Source organism: Myotis nattereri (assembly GCF_964212035.1).
Source record: "Myotis nattereri genome assembly, chromosome: 15".
Taxonomy (NCBI): Eukaryota; Metazoa; Chordata; class Mammalia; order Chiroptera; family Vespertilionidae; genus Myotis; species Myotis nattereri.
In genome coordinates this window covers 54323862-54339838 of record NC_138090.1, presented here as the reverse complement: position 1 = coordinate 54339838, position 15977 = coordinate 54323862, and the positions used below count along the sequence as shown (strand labels likewise).

Below are 15977 nucleotides of genomic sequence, written 5' to 3'. Positions count from 1 at the left end.
ATAAAGCAAGCACAAGCCTTCCTTTTATCTTTATATTGAGGTAAAAAATAAAATAAAGAACATTATGGATGTGGGGGTCAGGGGGAGGGACAAGGCTTCCCTCTCTAATTGACAGCAGGGGCTGATGGGAACCAGAAGCTCCAGGGAATTTAAAAAAAAAAATAAAATATGTATTTATACATTTATATATATATCATGTTAGGCGTGTGAGTCCCAGAGAAGCAGGAAGCAGCGGCAGGAAGCGACTAGGCACACAGACACACACGCGTGTCTCACACACTCAAGCGGTGCAATTCCTCTATGGCGGTAGCAGTCCCCACCTACCCAACCCACCCACAAACCAAAAAAATAAAATAAAATAAAGGAACTCTTCCCCTTTAAGGAGAGGACCACCCAGTACTTGTTGCCCTTGTGACAGGAAGAAGAATGGGTCCCTGTAAGACAGCCCGTGGGCAGCGGGTTTTGGTAAGCCTGGCAAAAATTCTGGGGAGACTGGATGCCAGGTGGGGCCCAAGGACCCAGGGTCTGTGATGTAAGCCTCCTGCCCATCCTATATAATAAAGAGCTAATATGCTAATTAGGTTGGACCGGCTGGACGGCCTGGACGACGACCTTCCCGAATGACCAGTGGGTGGGGCAGCCGGGGCTGCGAGGGCCGAGCCCCTTGCACGAATTTTGTGCGTCGGGCCTCTAGTTGGAAATAACTGACCTCCAGGGATTTTTTATTTTTTACTTAAAGGGGAGGCTTTACTATATACCCCCTTCTACTGTGAGAAAAGGGTCCCCCTCGCTAGCTACCCTCCCACCCCCAGTACACACACATACACACACACACACACACATACACACGTACACACCTACTAAGGCACAGCCAGCGTGGGCACATGCTTTGGCAATGAGGCCCCGCAGGGGGGCTGGGGTCTGACCAGCTGCTATGTGGGGTGTGGGGTGTGGGGTGTGGAGCTCAGCACCTTTGGAGTTGGGGTGGCAGTGGGGGGTGACCAAGAAGTCCCAGGGCTCCCGGGGAAAGCGGGAGAAGGGAAGTGGGAAGAAGTGGCACAGGAAACAAGGCAGGCGAGAAAGCAAACAGGGCGGATCGCCAGGAAAGAATTGGAAAGAATTAACGACGACGAGGGAGGAAAGGAGAGAGAGAGTGAGGAGAGAAAGGCAACACAGGGTGTGGGCAGCCAAAGATGCAGGAAGGGACGGGGACAGAGAGTACAGGACGGGGGGTGGTGGTGGTGGGGAGCAGGGGACAGAAATGGGAGAGGAGCCCCAGGGGGGAGGACATCGGAGGAGATCAGAACCCGGCAGAGACACCCTGGCAGAGAAGAGGGCGTCGGGAGCTCCGGGACGGCGCCTCAGACCCTGACAAAGACCAGGCGGGCCGAGTACACCAGGTCGGCCACGTAGGCCAGCAGGTTGATGGCCGTCAGAATGGCCACGGCCAGGCGGCGGTCCCAGCCGCACACGTACTGGATGTGGCTGCTCCTGCAGCCGGAATCCCTCCTGCGCTCGGAGACGCCGCCATACCTCTCGTCGAACTGGTAGAGAGGCCAGAGGACCATGGCCGAGGCGTAGAAGAGGACGGAAAGCAGGGCCAGGCCGGACAGGAAGCTGGGGAAGGGGATGGGCAGCGCGTTGGTGCAGTCGAACAGGTTCAGCAGGATGGCCACGGCGGCCAGGATGAAGCAGATGGCGTAGACGGCCACGCACCACTCCAGCGCCGGCTTGTTCTTGTACAGGTAGGGGTCGCTGATGAAGGCGAAGATGATGCAGGCCACGAAGGTCTCCACCACCTTGAGCAGGCCCGGCACGGTGGCCATGTAGCCCGTGATCTCGCCGGGCCGGGCCCGGGTCCAGGCCACCTCGGTGGCGTACGCCACGCACGCGATGCAAGAGAAGGCGGTGGCGGCGATGGCGTGGTCCCTGGTGCGGCCGTGGCTCAAGAACTGGACGTAGGTGGTGGGGTAGATGATGGAGGCCGTGAGGCAGAAGAGGGCGGCGTAGCAGGCGTAGGTGATGGGGAAGTTGCGCCAGGACAGCGGGAAGCGAGCCTGGAGCCCGCCCAGCTCCACCACGATGATGATGAAGGTCACGGCGAAGCAGAAGCACCAGGCGAACATGCACCAGTTCCCCGAGAAGCCGACATAGGCGTCCACGCTGGCCACCAGCGAGAAGGCCACGCAGGTGGAAAGCAGCTGGAGCAGGCGGAGCAGGCCCAGGGGCTGGTACAGCGACCGAGGCGACCCCAGGACGGTCGGGGAGGCCGAGGAGGATGTGGTCGTGATGGTCGTGCGGGTCACCGTCACCGGCATGGCTGCGAGGAGGAGAACAGGAGGCGTCCTAAGCAGGTTCCGGCCAGGAGAATTCGGGCCCCTGGCCTCTGCCGGCCCCGGGCGGGGGGGGACAAAGGAACCCGGACTGCAGCTGGGGGGTATCCCCGATGCAGGCCTTTCAGTTTTCAACCTGGTGGCAGCCTCCTCCTGTCCTCTGGCCCCAGGTGTCCCACCTCGCACGTCAGAGCCCAGGAGTTCTCTCCTTGTCAAGACACTCCCTTCTGCCCTGACCGGTGTGGCTCAGTGGATAGAGCGTTGGCCTGCAGACTCAAGGGTCCCAGGTTCGATTCCAGTCAAGGGCATGTACCTTGGTTGCGGGCACATCCCCAGTAGGGAGAGTGCAGGAGGCAGCTGATCGATGTTTCTCTCTCATCGATGTTTCTAACTCTCTCTCCCTCTCCCTTCCTCTCTGTAAAAAATTAATAAAATATATTTTTTAAAAAAAGACACTCCCTCTTCCTGTGAAAGCACAGAACTCTGGGGGGTGGAGGGAAGGTCGGAGACGGTAAAGGGTGGATAAATGATAATGGAAGGAAATGATGTGGGGGGGTGTAATAAACACACAACACAATCTATATATATAAAAAGGCCTAAGTGGCCATTACGACCAGCTGACCAAAAGACCGCTCAACAGGTCGCTATGATATGCACTGACCATCAGGGGGCAGACGCTCAATGCAGGAGCTGCCCCCTGGCGGTGAGTGCGCTCCCATAGCCAACCTCCCATGGTTTCTCCCCCCAGGATGGCAGGCCTCGATCAGCCCCTATCGGGACTTGGCAAGATGGCCCCTATCGCCCCAATCACGGGCCAGGCCGAGAGACCCCACCTGTGCACGAATTCGTGCACCGGGCCTCTAGTACACAGATAATATATCATTGTATTCCTGAAACCTATACTTTTATCAACCGATATCACCCAATAAATTCAATAAATAAATTAATTTAAAAATCCACAGAGCTTTTTCTTTTCTTTTTCTAATTTACTGATTTTAGAGAGAGAGAAGAAGGGAGAGAGGGAGAGAGAGAAACCAATCTGTTGTTCCACTCACTTATGCATTCATTGGTTCAGTCTTTTTTTTTTTAAATATATTTTTATTGATTTTTTTACAGAGAGGAAGGGAGAGGGATAGAGAGTTAGAAACACCGATGAGAGAGAAACATCGGATCAGCTGCCTCCTGCACACTCCCTATTGGGGATGTGCCCACAACCAAGGTACATGCCCTTGACTGAAATCGAACCTGGGACCCTTGAGTCCACAGGCCGACGCTCTATCCACTGAGCCAAACCGGTCAGGGCCATTGGTTCAGTCTTGTATGTGCCCTGACTGGGGATCAAACCAGCAACCTTGGCGTATCGCGATGACAGTCTAACCAACTGAGTTACCAACCACAGAGCTTTCTTCCCACAGACACGCAAGGCTGCCCTCCTTCTCCCAGGGACTCAGCCACCCAGCATTCAGGACTGGACGCTAGCCCGGCCTGTGTGGCTCAATGGTTGAGCGTTGACCCGTGATCTAAGAGGTCATGGTTTGATTTCCGGTCAGGGCACATGCCTGGGTTGCAGGCTGGATCCCCAGTAGGGGGCGTGTAGGAGGCAGCGATGGATAAATTTTCTCTCATTATTGATGTTTCTATCTCTCCCTCTCTCTTCTCTCTGAAGTCAATTTAAAAAATAAAAAGTATATATTTTTAAAAAGTATGCTCTTTCTCTCTGTCGAGTACTGTGCTCTCCATATTAAAAAAGAAACCCTTGCTGGTGTGGCTCAGTGGATAGAGCGATGGCCTGTAGACTGAAGGGCCCCAGGTTTGATTCTGGTCAAGGGCACATGCCCAGGTTGTGGGCTTGATCCCCAGTGGAGGGCATGCAGGAGGTAGCTGATCGATGATTCTCTCTCATCATTGATGTTTCTAGTTCTCTCTCTCTCTCCCTTCCTCTCTGAAATCAATAAAAATATATATTTTTTAAAAATGTGCTCTAAAGCAACCCCTCCCGTGTCTCCCCACCACCCCTGTCAGAACAAGAGGCTATGTCCTTATGTCCTCTTAACAGCCATCTCTCTCTTAACTTCCCCGCTTTGGGGCGCCCAGGGCTCTGCACCCCAGCCTCTGTGCCCAACTTCCTCTTGACCTAAGGCAGCGGTTCTCAACCAGTGGGTCGCAACCCCTTTGGCTGTCGAACGACCCTTCCACAGGGGTCGCCTAAGACCATCCTGCATCTCGGATATTTACATGACGATTCATCACAGGAGCAACATGACAGTGATGAAGCAGCCACGAAAATAATGTTATGGCTGGGTCACCACATGAGGAACTGTATTTAAAGGGCCAGGAGGTTGAGAACCACTGTCCTAAGGGGACCTAGATATTTCTGGCCTCCGAAAGTTCAGGAGTCCGACCTCCCACCCCCCCCAGTGCCTGCATCCTCAGGGACCCACATCTAACCACATCTCGCCTCTGGGTAGCACTGCCCCCCTCCTTCCCCACCCCCCACCCCAGAGACCAGGAGCCTCAGGAGAGCTTCAACCCGAAGGAAGTGGAGCTTCCTCTTGCCTGCCCCCCTCCCCCACATGGAGCCCAACCCCCTCAGGACCCCAGCCAGCTAGTTCCCCTCCTTCACGAAAATTCAGCTCCCAGCCCAGCCCGTGTGGCTCAGTGGTTAAGGATGGCCCAGGAACCAAGAGGTCAATAGCTGGATTCCCAGTCAGGACACAGAGCCGGGTTGTGGGCTTGATCCCCAGTAGGGGGCGCACAGGAGGCAGCTGGTGGACGTTTCTATCTATCCCTCTCCCTCTCTCTCTCTCTAATAAATAACACTTTCTTTTTTTTTTAAGAAATTCAGCTCCCAGATTCTTAACTGTCCAGTGGCCCAGCCCTTCCACTGCAATCCGAAGGCCTCCGCGTTATGTAGCTTCAGACCTCGGGGCTCCCAGCCCTCCGCAGCCAGCACACCAGCCAGCCACCTGCGCTGGGACCCGGGCCCCCTCCCCCGCCCTCCAGGTCCTCCCTCGGGCCCTATAAAGGCTCCCTTATCAGCTGCTGCTCCTAGAAGCTTAGAAGGCCTCTCCCACCCTCAGGGAAATAAACTTCCCCTTCTGGGGTCAGAGCCAGCAAAGCAGGCTCTACCCACCTGGGCGCCCAATCCCTGCACGGCAGCTCCCCCAATTTCCAGCCCTCCCCCCCCCCCGCGACACAGGACACAGGAGCCCAGTCCACACACACTCCTTCTTCAGATACACACGTGTGGGGCCCCACTCCTTGGAGAGCAAGCTCTCAGATACATTTCTCAGGATCTAGGAGTCAGAGAGACACCCTGCCTCCAGGCCCTCCTCCCTTAGACCCGGGAGTCCAAGCCCCCAGCCCCTCCTCCCTCAGACCCAGGAGTCCAGGCCCCCAGCCCCTCCTCCCTCAGACCCAGGAGCCCAGGCCCCCAGCCCCTCCTCCCTCAGACCCAGGAGCCCAGGCCCCCAGCCCCTCCTCCCTCAGACCCAGGAGTCCAGGCCCCCAGCCCCTCCTCCCTCTGACCCAGGAGTCCAGGCCCCCAGCCTCCTCCCTCAGACCCAGGAGTCCAGGCCCCCAGCCCCTCCTCCCTCAGACCCAGGAGTCCAGGCCCCCAGCCTCCTCCCTCAGACCCAGGAGTCCAGGCCCCCAGCCCCTCCTCCCTCAGACCCAGGAGCCCAGGCCCCCAGCCCCTCCTCCCTCAGACCCAGGAGCCCAGGCCCCCAACCCGTCCTCCCTCAGACCCAGGAGTCCAGGCCCCCAGCCTCCTCCTCCCTCAGACCCAGGAGCCCAGGCCCCCAGCCTCCTCCTCCCTCAGACCCAGGAGCCCAGGCCCCCAGCCTCCTCCTCCCTCAGACCCAGGAGCCCAGGCCCCCAGCCCCTCCTCCCTCTGACCCAGGAGTCCAGGCCCCCAGCACCTCCTCCCTCAGACCCAGGAGTCCAGGCCCCAGCCCCTCCTCCCTCAGACCCAGGAGCCCAGGCCCCCAGCCTCCTCCTCCCTCAGACCCAGGAGCCCAGGCCCCCAGCCCCTCCTCCCTCTGACCCAGGAGCCCAGGCCCCCAGCCCCTCCTCCCTCAGACCCAGGAGATCTGGCCCCCAGCCCCTCCTCCTTCAGACCCAGGAGCCCAGGCCCCCAGCCCCTCCTCCCTCTGACCCAGGAGTCCAGGCCCCCAGCCCCTCCTCCCTCAGACCCAGGAGCCCAGGCCCCCAGCCCCTCCTCCCTCAGACCCAGGAGCCCAGGCCCCAGCCCCTCCTCCCTCAGACCCAGGAGCCCAGGCCCCCAGCCCCTCCTCCCTCTGACCCAGGAGCCCAGGCCCCCAGCCCCCTTACCTGCGGTCTTAGCTGAGGACCCCGACGGAGAACGATCTGGCTGCCGAGGCGGCTGAAGTCAGACACCTGGAAAAGGTTCGTCAGAGCATGAGACGGAGAGAGAGGACGTCAGCGTCCAGCGCAGCCCAGCTCCGCCCTCGGAGACCCAGGCGACAGCCCGGCCCGGCCCGGGCGAGAAGGCTCCCCCCGCCCCTAGGAGACTCAGCAGCCGCTCCGGCCACACCTCCCGGCCGAGGCAGCCCCACCTCTCCCCCCTCTCCCCCCACCCCCACCCCGTCCCCCAATCGCGGGGGTGGAAACCCAGGCCACTGGGCGAAAGTGCGGGCTCCGCGAGGCGTGGGCGTGTGTGCGCGCGGCCCCGCCCCGTCGGGGGAGGGCCCTGGGCGGAGGCTGCGGGGCGGCCAGCCGGTCTGAGCCGCGTCTCCGGCCTTATAAGGACTCAAGTCAGCCCGGCCACCAGGAATGCGGCTGGGACCCCCGCCCCGCGCCGGCCTCCGGGGTGACCCGCCCCCCTCGTCGGTAGGGGGGGGGGGGCATAGGGCGGAGATCCTGGATTCCAGGTCCCAGACGGAAGGGCCTGGGATCCACGTTTCTGGGACGTTCACCCTGTGAGTTCTGGGTCCCTCTGAGGATGGGCGGGGCGCCTGGTCCCCCAGGAGGGCCTCCTAGAGAGGGGTGACCGGGAACCCGGACCCGGGGGGTTGCCTGGCGGAGACCCCCGCCTCCAGGCCTGGAGCTGCTCCCCGCTTTGGAATGGAGAACAGAGATAGGGAGTCACACCTCCACCTCCTCCGGGAAACAGGGTGTCCCCGGGGCCACCTGGGAGGTGCCGCCCCCGGCCCCTCCCTCCCGGGCCCGTTAGGAGGAAGTCGGGCCCCCCCCCCCCCGGAGGAAGGGGACGGGCCTCCGCGCCCCAGAGGTCGCGTGGAGAGCGGCCACCTCCAGGGTCGCCGAGGCGCAGCTCGGGAAGGCGTGGACGGAGGAGGGAGAGGAATGCCCCCTCGGACGGCCCCGGAGGCACCCCGCCCTCTCCCGCCGCCAGGCCGAGCGCCACACCCCGTCCCTCTGCAGACAGAGGGTGGCGCCCGAACCCCAGCATGTGCTCTCCACACCAGGGCGCCGGCCCCAGCCTGGTCCCGCCTCGGCCTCCCGGCGCGGGCTGCCCGGCCCCGTCCGCGCTCTGGGAGCACCCGTGCCGGACCTCAGCCTGGCCGCTCCAGTCCCCAGGTTCCGATTCTGTGCCCAGGACGGGAAGGTCCTACATCCTCACCCCCAGCCACACGCGTTCCCGAACTCAGGACTCCCGCTCCAAGCTCCTCCCGGCCCGAGCACTTCCCCGCACCGGGTTCCAGCCCAGTCAAACCGGATCCCAGGAGTCCCAGCCCCCGGAGCCCTCAGACCCAGGAGTCCTGGTCCCCAGCCTCCTCCCTCAGACCTAGGAGTCCTGGACCTCAGCCTCCTCCCTCAGACCCAGGAGTCCTGGTCCCCAGCCTCCTCCCTCAGACCCAGGAGTCCTGGTCCCCAGCCTCCTCCCTTAGACCCAGGAGTCCAGGCCCCCAGCCCCCTGATCCCTCAGACCTAGGAGTCCTGGACCCCAGCCTCCTTCCTCAGACACAGAAGTCCTGGTCCCCAGCCTCCTCCCTCAGACCTGGGAGTCCTGGACCTCAGCCTCCTCCCTCAGACCCAGGAGTCCTGGTCCCCAGCCTCTTCCCTCAGACCCAGGAGTCTAGGCCCCCAGCCCCTCTTCCCTCAGACCCAGGAGTCCTGGTCCCCCAGCCTCCTCCCTCAGACCCAGGAGTCCAGGTCCCCCAGCCTCCTCCCTCAGACCCAGGAGTCCAAGTCCCTAGCCCCTGCTCCCTCAGACCCAGGAGTCCAGGTCCCCAGCCTCCTCCCTCAGACCCAGGAGTCCAAGCCCCCAGCCTCCTCCCTCAGACCCAGGAGTCCAGGTCCCCAGCCCCCTCCTCTCCAGAACCCGAGTCTGGCTCCGCCCCAGTCTTTCTAGGGACTCAGACACCCTGAATCCCAGCCCATGTCTCCTTCGCACCCAAGAATCCTGGACCGCAGCCTCACCTCGCAGGTTTGCGGCGGCGGCGGAGTGGAAGCCGGGGCGACAGCTGCAGCCTGAAGGGTCTGCGGACTGGGTGGGGATGGCGGGTGGGTGGGGAGCGAGCGCGGGCGGAGCCGAGGGACGGAGGGAGGGCGGGGTCGGCGCGCGGGGCCCCGGCGGCAGAACGGGACTCCCCTAAGCCAGGGCTACCCCAGCCCCGCCCCGGGGCGGGGCCAACGCAAGACCCCGCCCCCGGGGACATCATTGAGCCTCGCCAGCCGGAGGAGGGGAGGGGGGGGAGGGGGATGGAGGGCTGAGGTCACCGTCGCCATGGTGACAAAACAGGAAGACACAACAGCTGGCGGAGTCGGGGCTCCTGGGGGCTGCCCTCCCCGACGCAGCCTCGGCGCACAGTCTCCAGGGGAGGCCCGGGAAGGCCGTTGCCATGGCAACCCGCCTGTTTAGGGTTTGTTTAGCACCGAGACCCTCAGCCCAGGTCCCCACCCGAGTCTCCCCCCACGCCCTTCTCCCTCCCCGGCCCGCGCCAGCCCGGCCTCCCAGGAATGGACGAAACCTTGGGCATCTGGGTCGCACGCCGCGGGGACGGATGGCCACCCGGCCTCAGTGTAATGCGGCGCTTCTCAGCCTCGGCTGCCCATGAGAATCGTCTGGGAATCTTTTTTAAAATCCTGATTTCTGGGCCTCATCCTCCGGAAAATTCTGTTTCTTTGTGATGGGGTGAGGCCACAGCATGAGTAACAAAGAAACTGAATTTCCGGAGGATGAGGCCCAGAAATCAGGATTTATTTATTTATTTATTAATATATTTTTATTGATTTTTTACAGAGAGGAAGGGAGAGGGATAGAGAGAAACATCGATGAGTGAGAAACATCGATCAGCTGCCTCCTGCACACCTCCCACTGGGGATGTGCCCGCAACCCAGGTACATGCCCTTGACCAGAACCGAACCCGGGACCCTTCAGTCCGCAGGCCGAGGCTCTATCCACTGAGCCAAACCAGCCTGGGCCAGAAATCAGGATTTAAAAAAAAAAAACTCCCAGGTGATTCTCATGGGCAGCCGAGGTTGAGAACCGCTGGTTGAATGGGATCTGCGGGCTGGGGTCACTGGCTCCTGGGGCCTCGGAGGACGAACGCGGTGCCGAACCCGAGGCTTCAGGAAGTTTCTGGGCTGAGGTCCCCAACTCCTGGGTCCCCCCAAAAGAACAGGGGCTGGATTTCTATACTTCAGGATCCGAGGATCCCCGAATGGTTCTTGACACTGGGGCTCGCGGTGCTAGGACCGGGGGGAGGGCTGGAGCCCCGGGTCCCAGATGGCACCGTCGGGGGAGCGGGGGAGGGGTGTTGGCAGCCAGATCCCCGGGACCTAGGGCGGTGGGAGCTGGGCGCCGCCTCGCCTCCCGGGCTCCACGGGGCGCCCAGGCTCGGGGCCCAGCTTCTTGGCTCTGAAGAGCAGCCGGAGCTCAGACGCCTGGGCTTCCCGGGCAGATGCGGTTCCGAGTCCTCCCGGGTTGGGAAGGCTGAGCTATTTTGGGCCCGCGATCCAGCCTCGGGGAGGGGGAGGGGGGGCAGCGGGGGCCGGGAGCGGACGGAGCGCGGGGGCTGGGGGCGCGGGATCCAGGTCCCCGCAGGAGGGGAGGGGACCGGCGGCCGGTCCCGGAGCGGGCGGGGCTGCGGGTCCTGATCCAGGGGCGGCTCTGCGGCTCTGACCCGGGCGGACCGAGCCGGGAAGCCCGGGAGCTGCAGGGCTGGCGGCCGGGCCCGGGGTCGGCGGGGCGGGGCGGGGCGGGGAGCGGGGACGGGGTCCCCCCTGCGGGCCGTGCACTCACCGCGCTCTGCAGTCCCGGGCGCGGCCTGGCTCCCGGCAGCCGCGGGGCGGGGCCTGGCGGCGGCGGCGGACGCTCCCGGCGCTGGGCTGACGGGCGCTGACCCGGGCCGCGGCCGCTGGGCACCGTCCAGGCCGGGGCGGCGGAGGCTTGGAGGCCGAGCCCCGCAGGGGAAGCGGCGGGAGAGGCGGAGGGAGGGGTCGGCGGGGTCCCGGAGCTCTGTCCACCGGGCTGCGTGCCCTACGGAGATGGGTGGGGCTGGGGGTGGGGGCGCTAGATGCTGCAGGCTCTGCAGAAATGGGGGGTGGGAGAGGGGGAGGAGGGATTGGAGCCTGTATGCCCAGTTTTTTTAATTTTAAAATTTTAATTTTTTTTTAAATATATTTTATTGATTTTTCACAGAGAGGAAGGGAGAGAGACAGAGAGAGCTAGAAACATCGATGAGAGAGAAACATCGATCAGCCGCCTCCTGCACATCCTGTGCCCGCAACCCAGGTACATGCCCCTGACCGGAATCGAACCCGGGACTTCTCAGTCCGCAGGCCGACGCTCTATCCACTGAGCCAAACCGGTTTTGGCTAAAATTTTAATTTTTTAATATATTTCTTTTTTGATTTCAGAGAGGAAGGGAGGAGGAGAGAGAAACTTCAATGATGAGAGAGAATCATTGATCAGCTGCCTCCTGCACGCCCCCCACTGGGGACCGAGCCCGCAACCCAGGCATGTGCCCTTGGCTGGAATCGAACCTGGAACCCCTCAGTCCAAAGGCTGACGCTCTATCCACTGACCCTAGCCGGCTAGGGCTGCCCAGTTTTTTAAAAATATATATTTTTATTGATTTCAGAGAGGAAAAAGAGAGAGAGAGAGAGAAATATCAATGCTGAGAGCATCATGGATTGGCTGCCTCCTGCACGCCCCACTCTGGGGATCGAACCCGCAACCCGGGCATGTGCCCTGGCCGGGAATCGAACCGTGACCTCCTGGTTCATAGGTCGGTGCTCAACCACTGAGCCACACGGGCCGGGCTGTATGCCTAGGTTTGTGCCCCTGCAAACGGATAGGCACAAACTCTCTCTGTCATCCCCCTCCTTGCCTAGGGATGGGGGGAGGGGCGTCTCCGTGAACCCCGCATCAGGACACACAGGAGTCAGGGCGTGGGGTCCGTTAGAGGTTCTCCGGGCACAGCCCCAAGTCCTAGTCACAGCCCTGGTTGGCCCCCAGGATAAGCAGCATTCTCCCCACCCCTTCCTTCCTGCCCCTCTTTGCCTCACCCCTCGGTGGCCCTCCTGAGATACCCCAAAAAGTGCAGGGGCGGTCCCCACTCACACACCTCACTATTCTGTGTGTTCACCGACCGTTAGGCACGAACCTACAACCGCAGGGTTCGGGCGGCGGGAACCAACAGGAAGCAAACATTGACAGAGTGAGTCATCGGGTGTGACCCTGAGAGAAGTGAAACCTCAGGTCCCTTCCTGATAATGTGGGTAAGTGTGGCAGCGTGGCTGGGCCCTGGCCCTGAGCGGCTGTCTGTCTGTCTTGTTTGTCTGTCCCGGGAGGACCAACACCCAGCCCCAGCGCTGTGGTCTGCAGCCTGGCACTGCACCCCGGCCTCACACAGGCCCGGCCTCTGTTCCCTGAGGCTGGCTGCTTTGGGGTGATGGAGTACAGGACCCGCCCGCCCGCCCACTGACTTCCTCCTAAACCCAGTTCCTTGATCAGGAGCCATACGGGGCGATTAGCATGAGGTGACTGGGGCCATTGAGGGCGCGCCCAGATGCTGCTGTTGGCAGGAGGGTTGCAAGGCTAGGAAAGCAAAAGAGGTCCAATTATTCCAGGGGGGAAAACTCACTGTCCCCAGGAGATGGAGGGGCCCATTGTAATCGCCGGTGACCAGGTATTTGGCGGGTTTCCCTCAGAAACCATGGGGGCGGGGGTGGGGGGGAGTGGCACGGCGATGGGGGGACTCAGCAATGCTTGCTGCTAAGGTGGGCCGGCCTTCATCAGTGACCTAAGCTTGGGTCCATAACTGTTCATGCCTTGGCCGGTTTGGCTCAGTGGATAGAGCGTGGGCCTGTGGACCAGAGGGTCCCGGGTTCGATTCTAACCAAGGACACATACCTCCGGTGTAGGCTTCTCCCCGGCCCAGGCCCTGGTCGGGGCATGTGCAGGAGGCAGCCAGTCGATGCGTTTCTCTCACATCCACGTTTCTGTCTGTCTTTCCCTCTCTTTAACATTCTCCCTAAAAACAATGGTTTGGACGAAACGGGCCACACGCTAACCTGACAAGCTCAGGGGAGACCTGCATGGCGGTCTTGCAAACTCAGAGACCTAAAGTCACCACAAAGGATGGTCTGAAATTAAACTTCCCTTTTTCTGGACCCCTTGGGGCACAACCTAATGTGCTGGGCGCCCGGACTGAGACCACAAATTCCTTTATTATCATGTTAATTGTTCCTGCACCCACCTAAGTATGTGTCCATTATTTTATCCAATCCCAGGGGTCCCCCCCCCCCCACCGGCTTTGCTTTCTCCTGCCTCTCTAGTCTATCACCAACGGATTTCATGTAACCCACCTGCGTCCCTTTCCTTTGATTGCAGTGTATAAATACAGATGTAACCTGCCAATCTCCAGAGCATTATCTCAATGCGTTGAGCTTCTGCTTTCCGGCATATGTCGACAGTTTGGCTCAAATAAACTCACAAAAATCTTTACAGGTTTCAATGGTTTTTTTACGTCAACAATGGAAGAATATCCTTGGGTGCGGATGAACAACTAATAATACTAAAATAACTGTTCCTGCGCCCGCCCCTTCAGCGAGCACTGGGGAGAGATGCTGGCCGAGAGCCACAGCGCGGTCACCGGACCTGCCCCACGGCTCAGCACTCTGTGTAACAGAGGTTTTGAGGGGAGGGTCCCCCTGGGATACAGATGAGCTGCTTCTCGATCCTGACACCACGTGTGTGTGTGGGTTTGTCTCTCTGTTTCACACCAACACCCAGTTCTCCGACTCTGGTCCGTTCTGTATCCGGGTTGGCTAATGACCTGGAGTCAGCGTCAGGTCAGGCTGGGCAGGTGAAGTGAGGCCTCAGTGCCACCAGAACCACCGCGCCCCCCCACCCCCCGACTTCAGACCTCCCCTGCTTCTGACTGGGGCTTCCTGTGACCCCTCCCCGGTTTGACAGTTTGCTAGAATAAGGGCTCCTAGAACCCTGGAAGGCACCTTATCACACAGATCTCTCCACACTCTGGGTTCTTTGGGAAGCTTCATTCATTCATCAGCAAATACAGGGCGGGGCCGAAGTAGGTTGAGAGGCCTGGCCCTGTTGCTCAGTGGTTAGAGCGTCGGCTCAGCTCACACACCAAAGGGTCGCAGGTTCGATTCCTGGCCAAGGGCATGTACCCGGGTTGCAGGTTCTACCCCCAGCCCCAGTTGGGGCATGTGCGGGAGGCAACCAATCGATGTGTCTTTCTCATGTAGATGTTTCTCTCTCTCTTTCTTCCTCCCTGCCTTCCACGCTCTCTAAAAGTGTCCTCCAATGAGGATTACCAAGAACAACAAAAGTAGGTTTACAGCCGAAACCGGTTTGGCTCAGTGGATAGAGCGTCGGCCTGCGGACTAAAGGGTCCCAGGTTCGATTCCGGTCAAGGGCATGTACCTGGGTTGCGGGCACATCCCCAGTAGGAGATGTGCAGGAGGCAGCTGATCGATGTTTCTCTTTCATCGATGTTTCTAACTCTCTATCTCTCTCCCTTCCTCTCTGTAAAAAATCAATAAAATATAAAAAAAAAAGTAGGTTTACAGTTGTTTGTATGGAAAACAATACTGTGATTAATAGATAATAATACAAGAATAAACTCTTGTGCACGCCTGTAAACCTGCATTACAACGTCTTAAATGTTTTTATTGATTTTAGAGAGGGGGGAAGGGAGAGGGAGAGGGACATTGATTGACTGCCTCCTGCATGCCCCTACTGGGGATCGAGCCCACAACCCAGGAATCGAACCAGCAACCTCTTGTTTGCACAGGAGGAGGCTCAAACCACTGAGCCACACCAGCCAGGGCTGCAAACCTACTTTCCCCCCTCCCCACTACCCCCTAGTACAGTGGTTGGCAAACTTGCGGCTCAGCAAACCGCAGCTCATGAGCCACATGCGGCTCTTTGGCCCCTTGAGTGTGGCTCTTCCACAAAATACCACATGCGGGCAATTGAAACTTCCTGGCCCATGCACAGAAGTCGGTATTTTGTGGAAGACCCACACTCAAGGGGCCAAAGAGCCGCACGTGGCTCGGGAGCCACGGTTTGCCGACCACTGGTCTAGTATTTACCAGGGCCTCCTAAGTGAGAACAAAGCAGGCTGAGAAGTGAAGATTTTATCTCACTTAGTTAGTGGCAAAGGGTTCAGGGTATAGTAACTTCCTCTGGTTGCCTCCCAGATGCCCCACCTGGGGGTGCAACCCACAATCTGGCTATGTGCCCTGACTGGTGCACTGGACGACGCTCCAACTCCGACACCCGGCCACGACTGGCATGTGTGTGTGTTCATAAGACATACAGTGGCCCGGCCAGTGTGGCTCAGTGGTTGAGCATTGACCTGTGAACCAGGAGATCACGGTTAGATTCCTGGTCCGGGTACGAGCTTGGGTTCCGGGCTCGAGCCCCAGAAGGGGGGCGTGCAGGAGGCAGCCGGTCAGTGATTCTCTCTCCTCATTGATGTTTCTCTCTCTCTCCCTCTCCCTTCCTCTCTGAAATCAATACAAATATATTGTTTAAAAAAATAAAAGAATAAGACATACCCGGTGTTATCTGCTCCTTCCTGCTCTTTAGGTCTTTTCTGCATGATGTCACCAATGCATTTACCGGAAGGGAATCTGTGGGGGATTCAAAGATCAAGTCCCCTGCACAGCCAGCTGTGAGCAGAGGTGGAGAGTGAATGCAGCGCCTGGAGAAGGTGGGACCGGACTGCTGTCCGCCTGTGTTTGTTTGCTTGGGCTGCCATAGCAAATCCTCACAATCTTAGGGCTTAAAATGACAAAAAAAAAAACCCAAAAAAACCCCAAAAACATTCTCTCACAGTGCTGAAGGCCAGAAGTCTGACATCAAAGTGTCAGTGAGGCCCAGCTGGCGTGGCTCCGTGGTTGAGCTTCGACCTATGAACCAGGAGGTCATGGCTCGATTCCCGGTCAGGGCACATGCCTGGGTTGGGGCATGCAGGAGGCAGCCAATCAATGATTCTCTCTCGTCATTGATGTTTCCCTTTCTCTCTCTCCCTCTCCCTTCCTCTCTGAAATCAGTAAAAAAAAAAAAAATATTTTAAGAACAGCTGGCATAGCTCAGTGGTTGAGTCTCGACCTATGAATCAGGAGGTCACGGTTCAATTCCCAGTCAGGGCACATGCCTGGGTTGTGGGCTTGATGCCC

At 59.6% G+C, this 15977-nt stretch overlaps 1 protein-coding gene and 1 long non-coding RNA gene across 2 annotated transcripts; one reads left to right on the top strand and one right to left on the bottom strand.

Annotated features, from left to right (window-relative positions):
- Nucleotides 1-14: 14 nt before the first annotated feature.
- MYADM (myeloid associated differentiation marker) lies at nt 15-10747 on the bottom strand. The gene is made up of 3 exons (XM_081107984.1): nt 10561-10747; nt 6666-6731; nt 15-2320 (listed from the first exon to the last, which is right to left on the bottom strand). Exon 3 carries the CDS (start codon nt 2316-2318, stop codon nt 1362-1364), a length of 957 nt encoding a protein of 318 aa, XP_080964110.1. The 5' UTR covers nt 2319-2320; nt 6666-6731; nt 10561-10747; the 3' UTR covers nt 15-1361.
- LOC308531115 lies at nt 7060-13258 on the top strand. The gene is made up of 3 exons (XR_013996899.1): nt 7060-7273; nt 11919-12041; nt 13156-13258. It is a non-coding gene; the product is annotated as an uncharacterized lncRNA (long non-coding RNA).
- The last annotated feature ends 2719 nt before the right edge of the window (nt 13259-15977 follow it).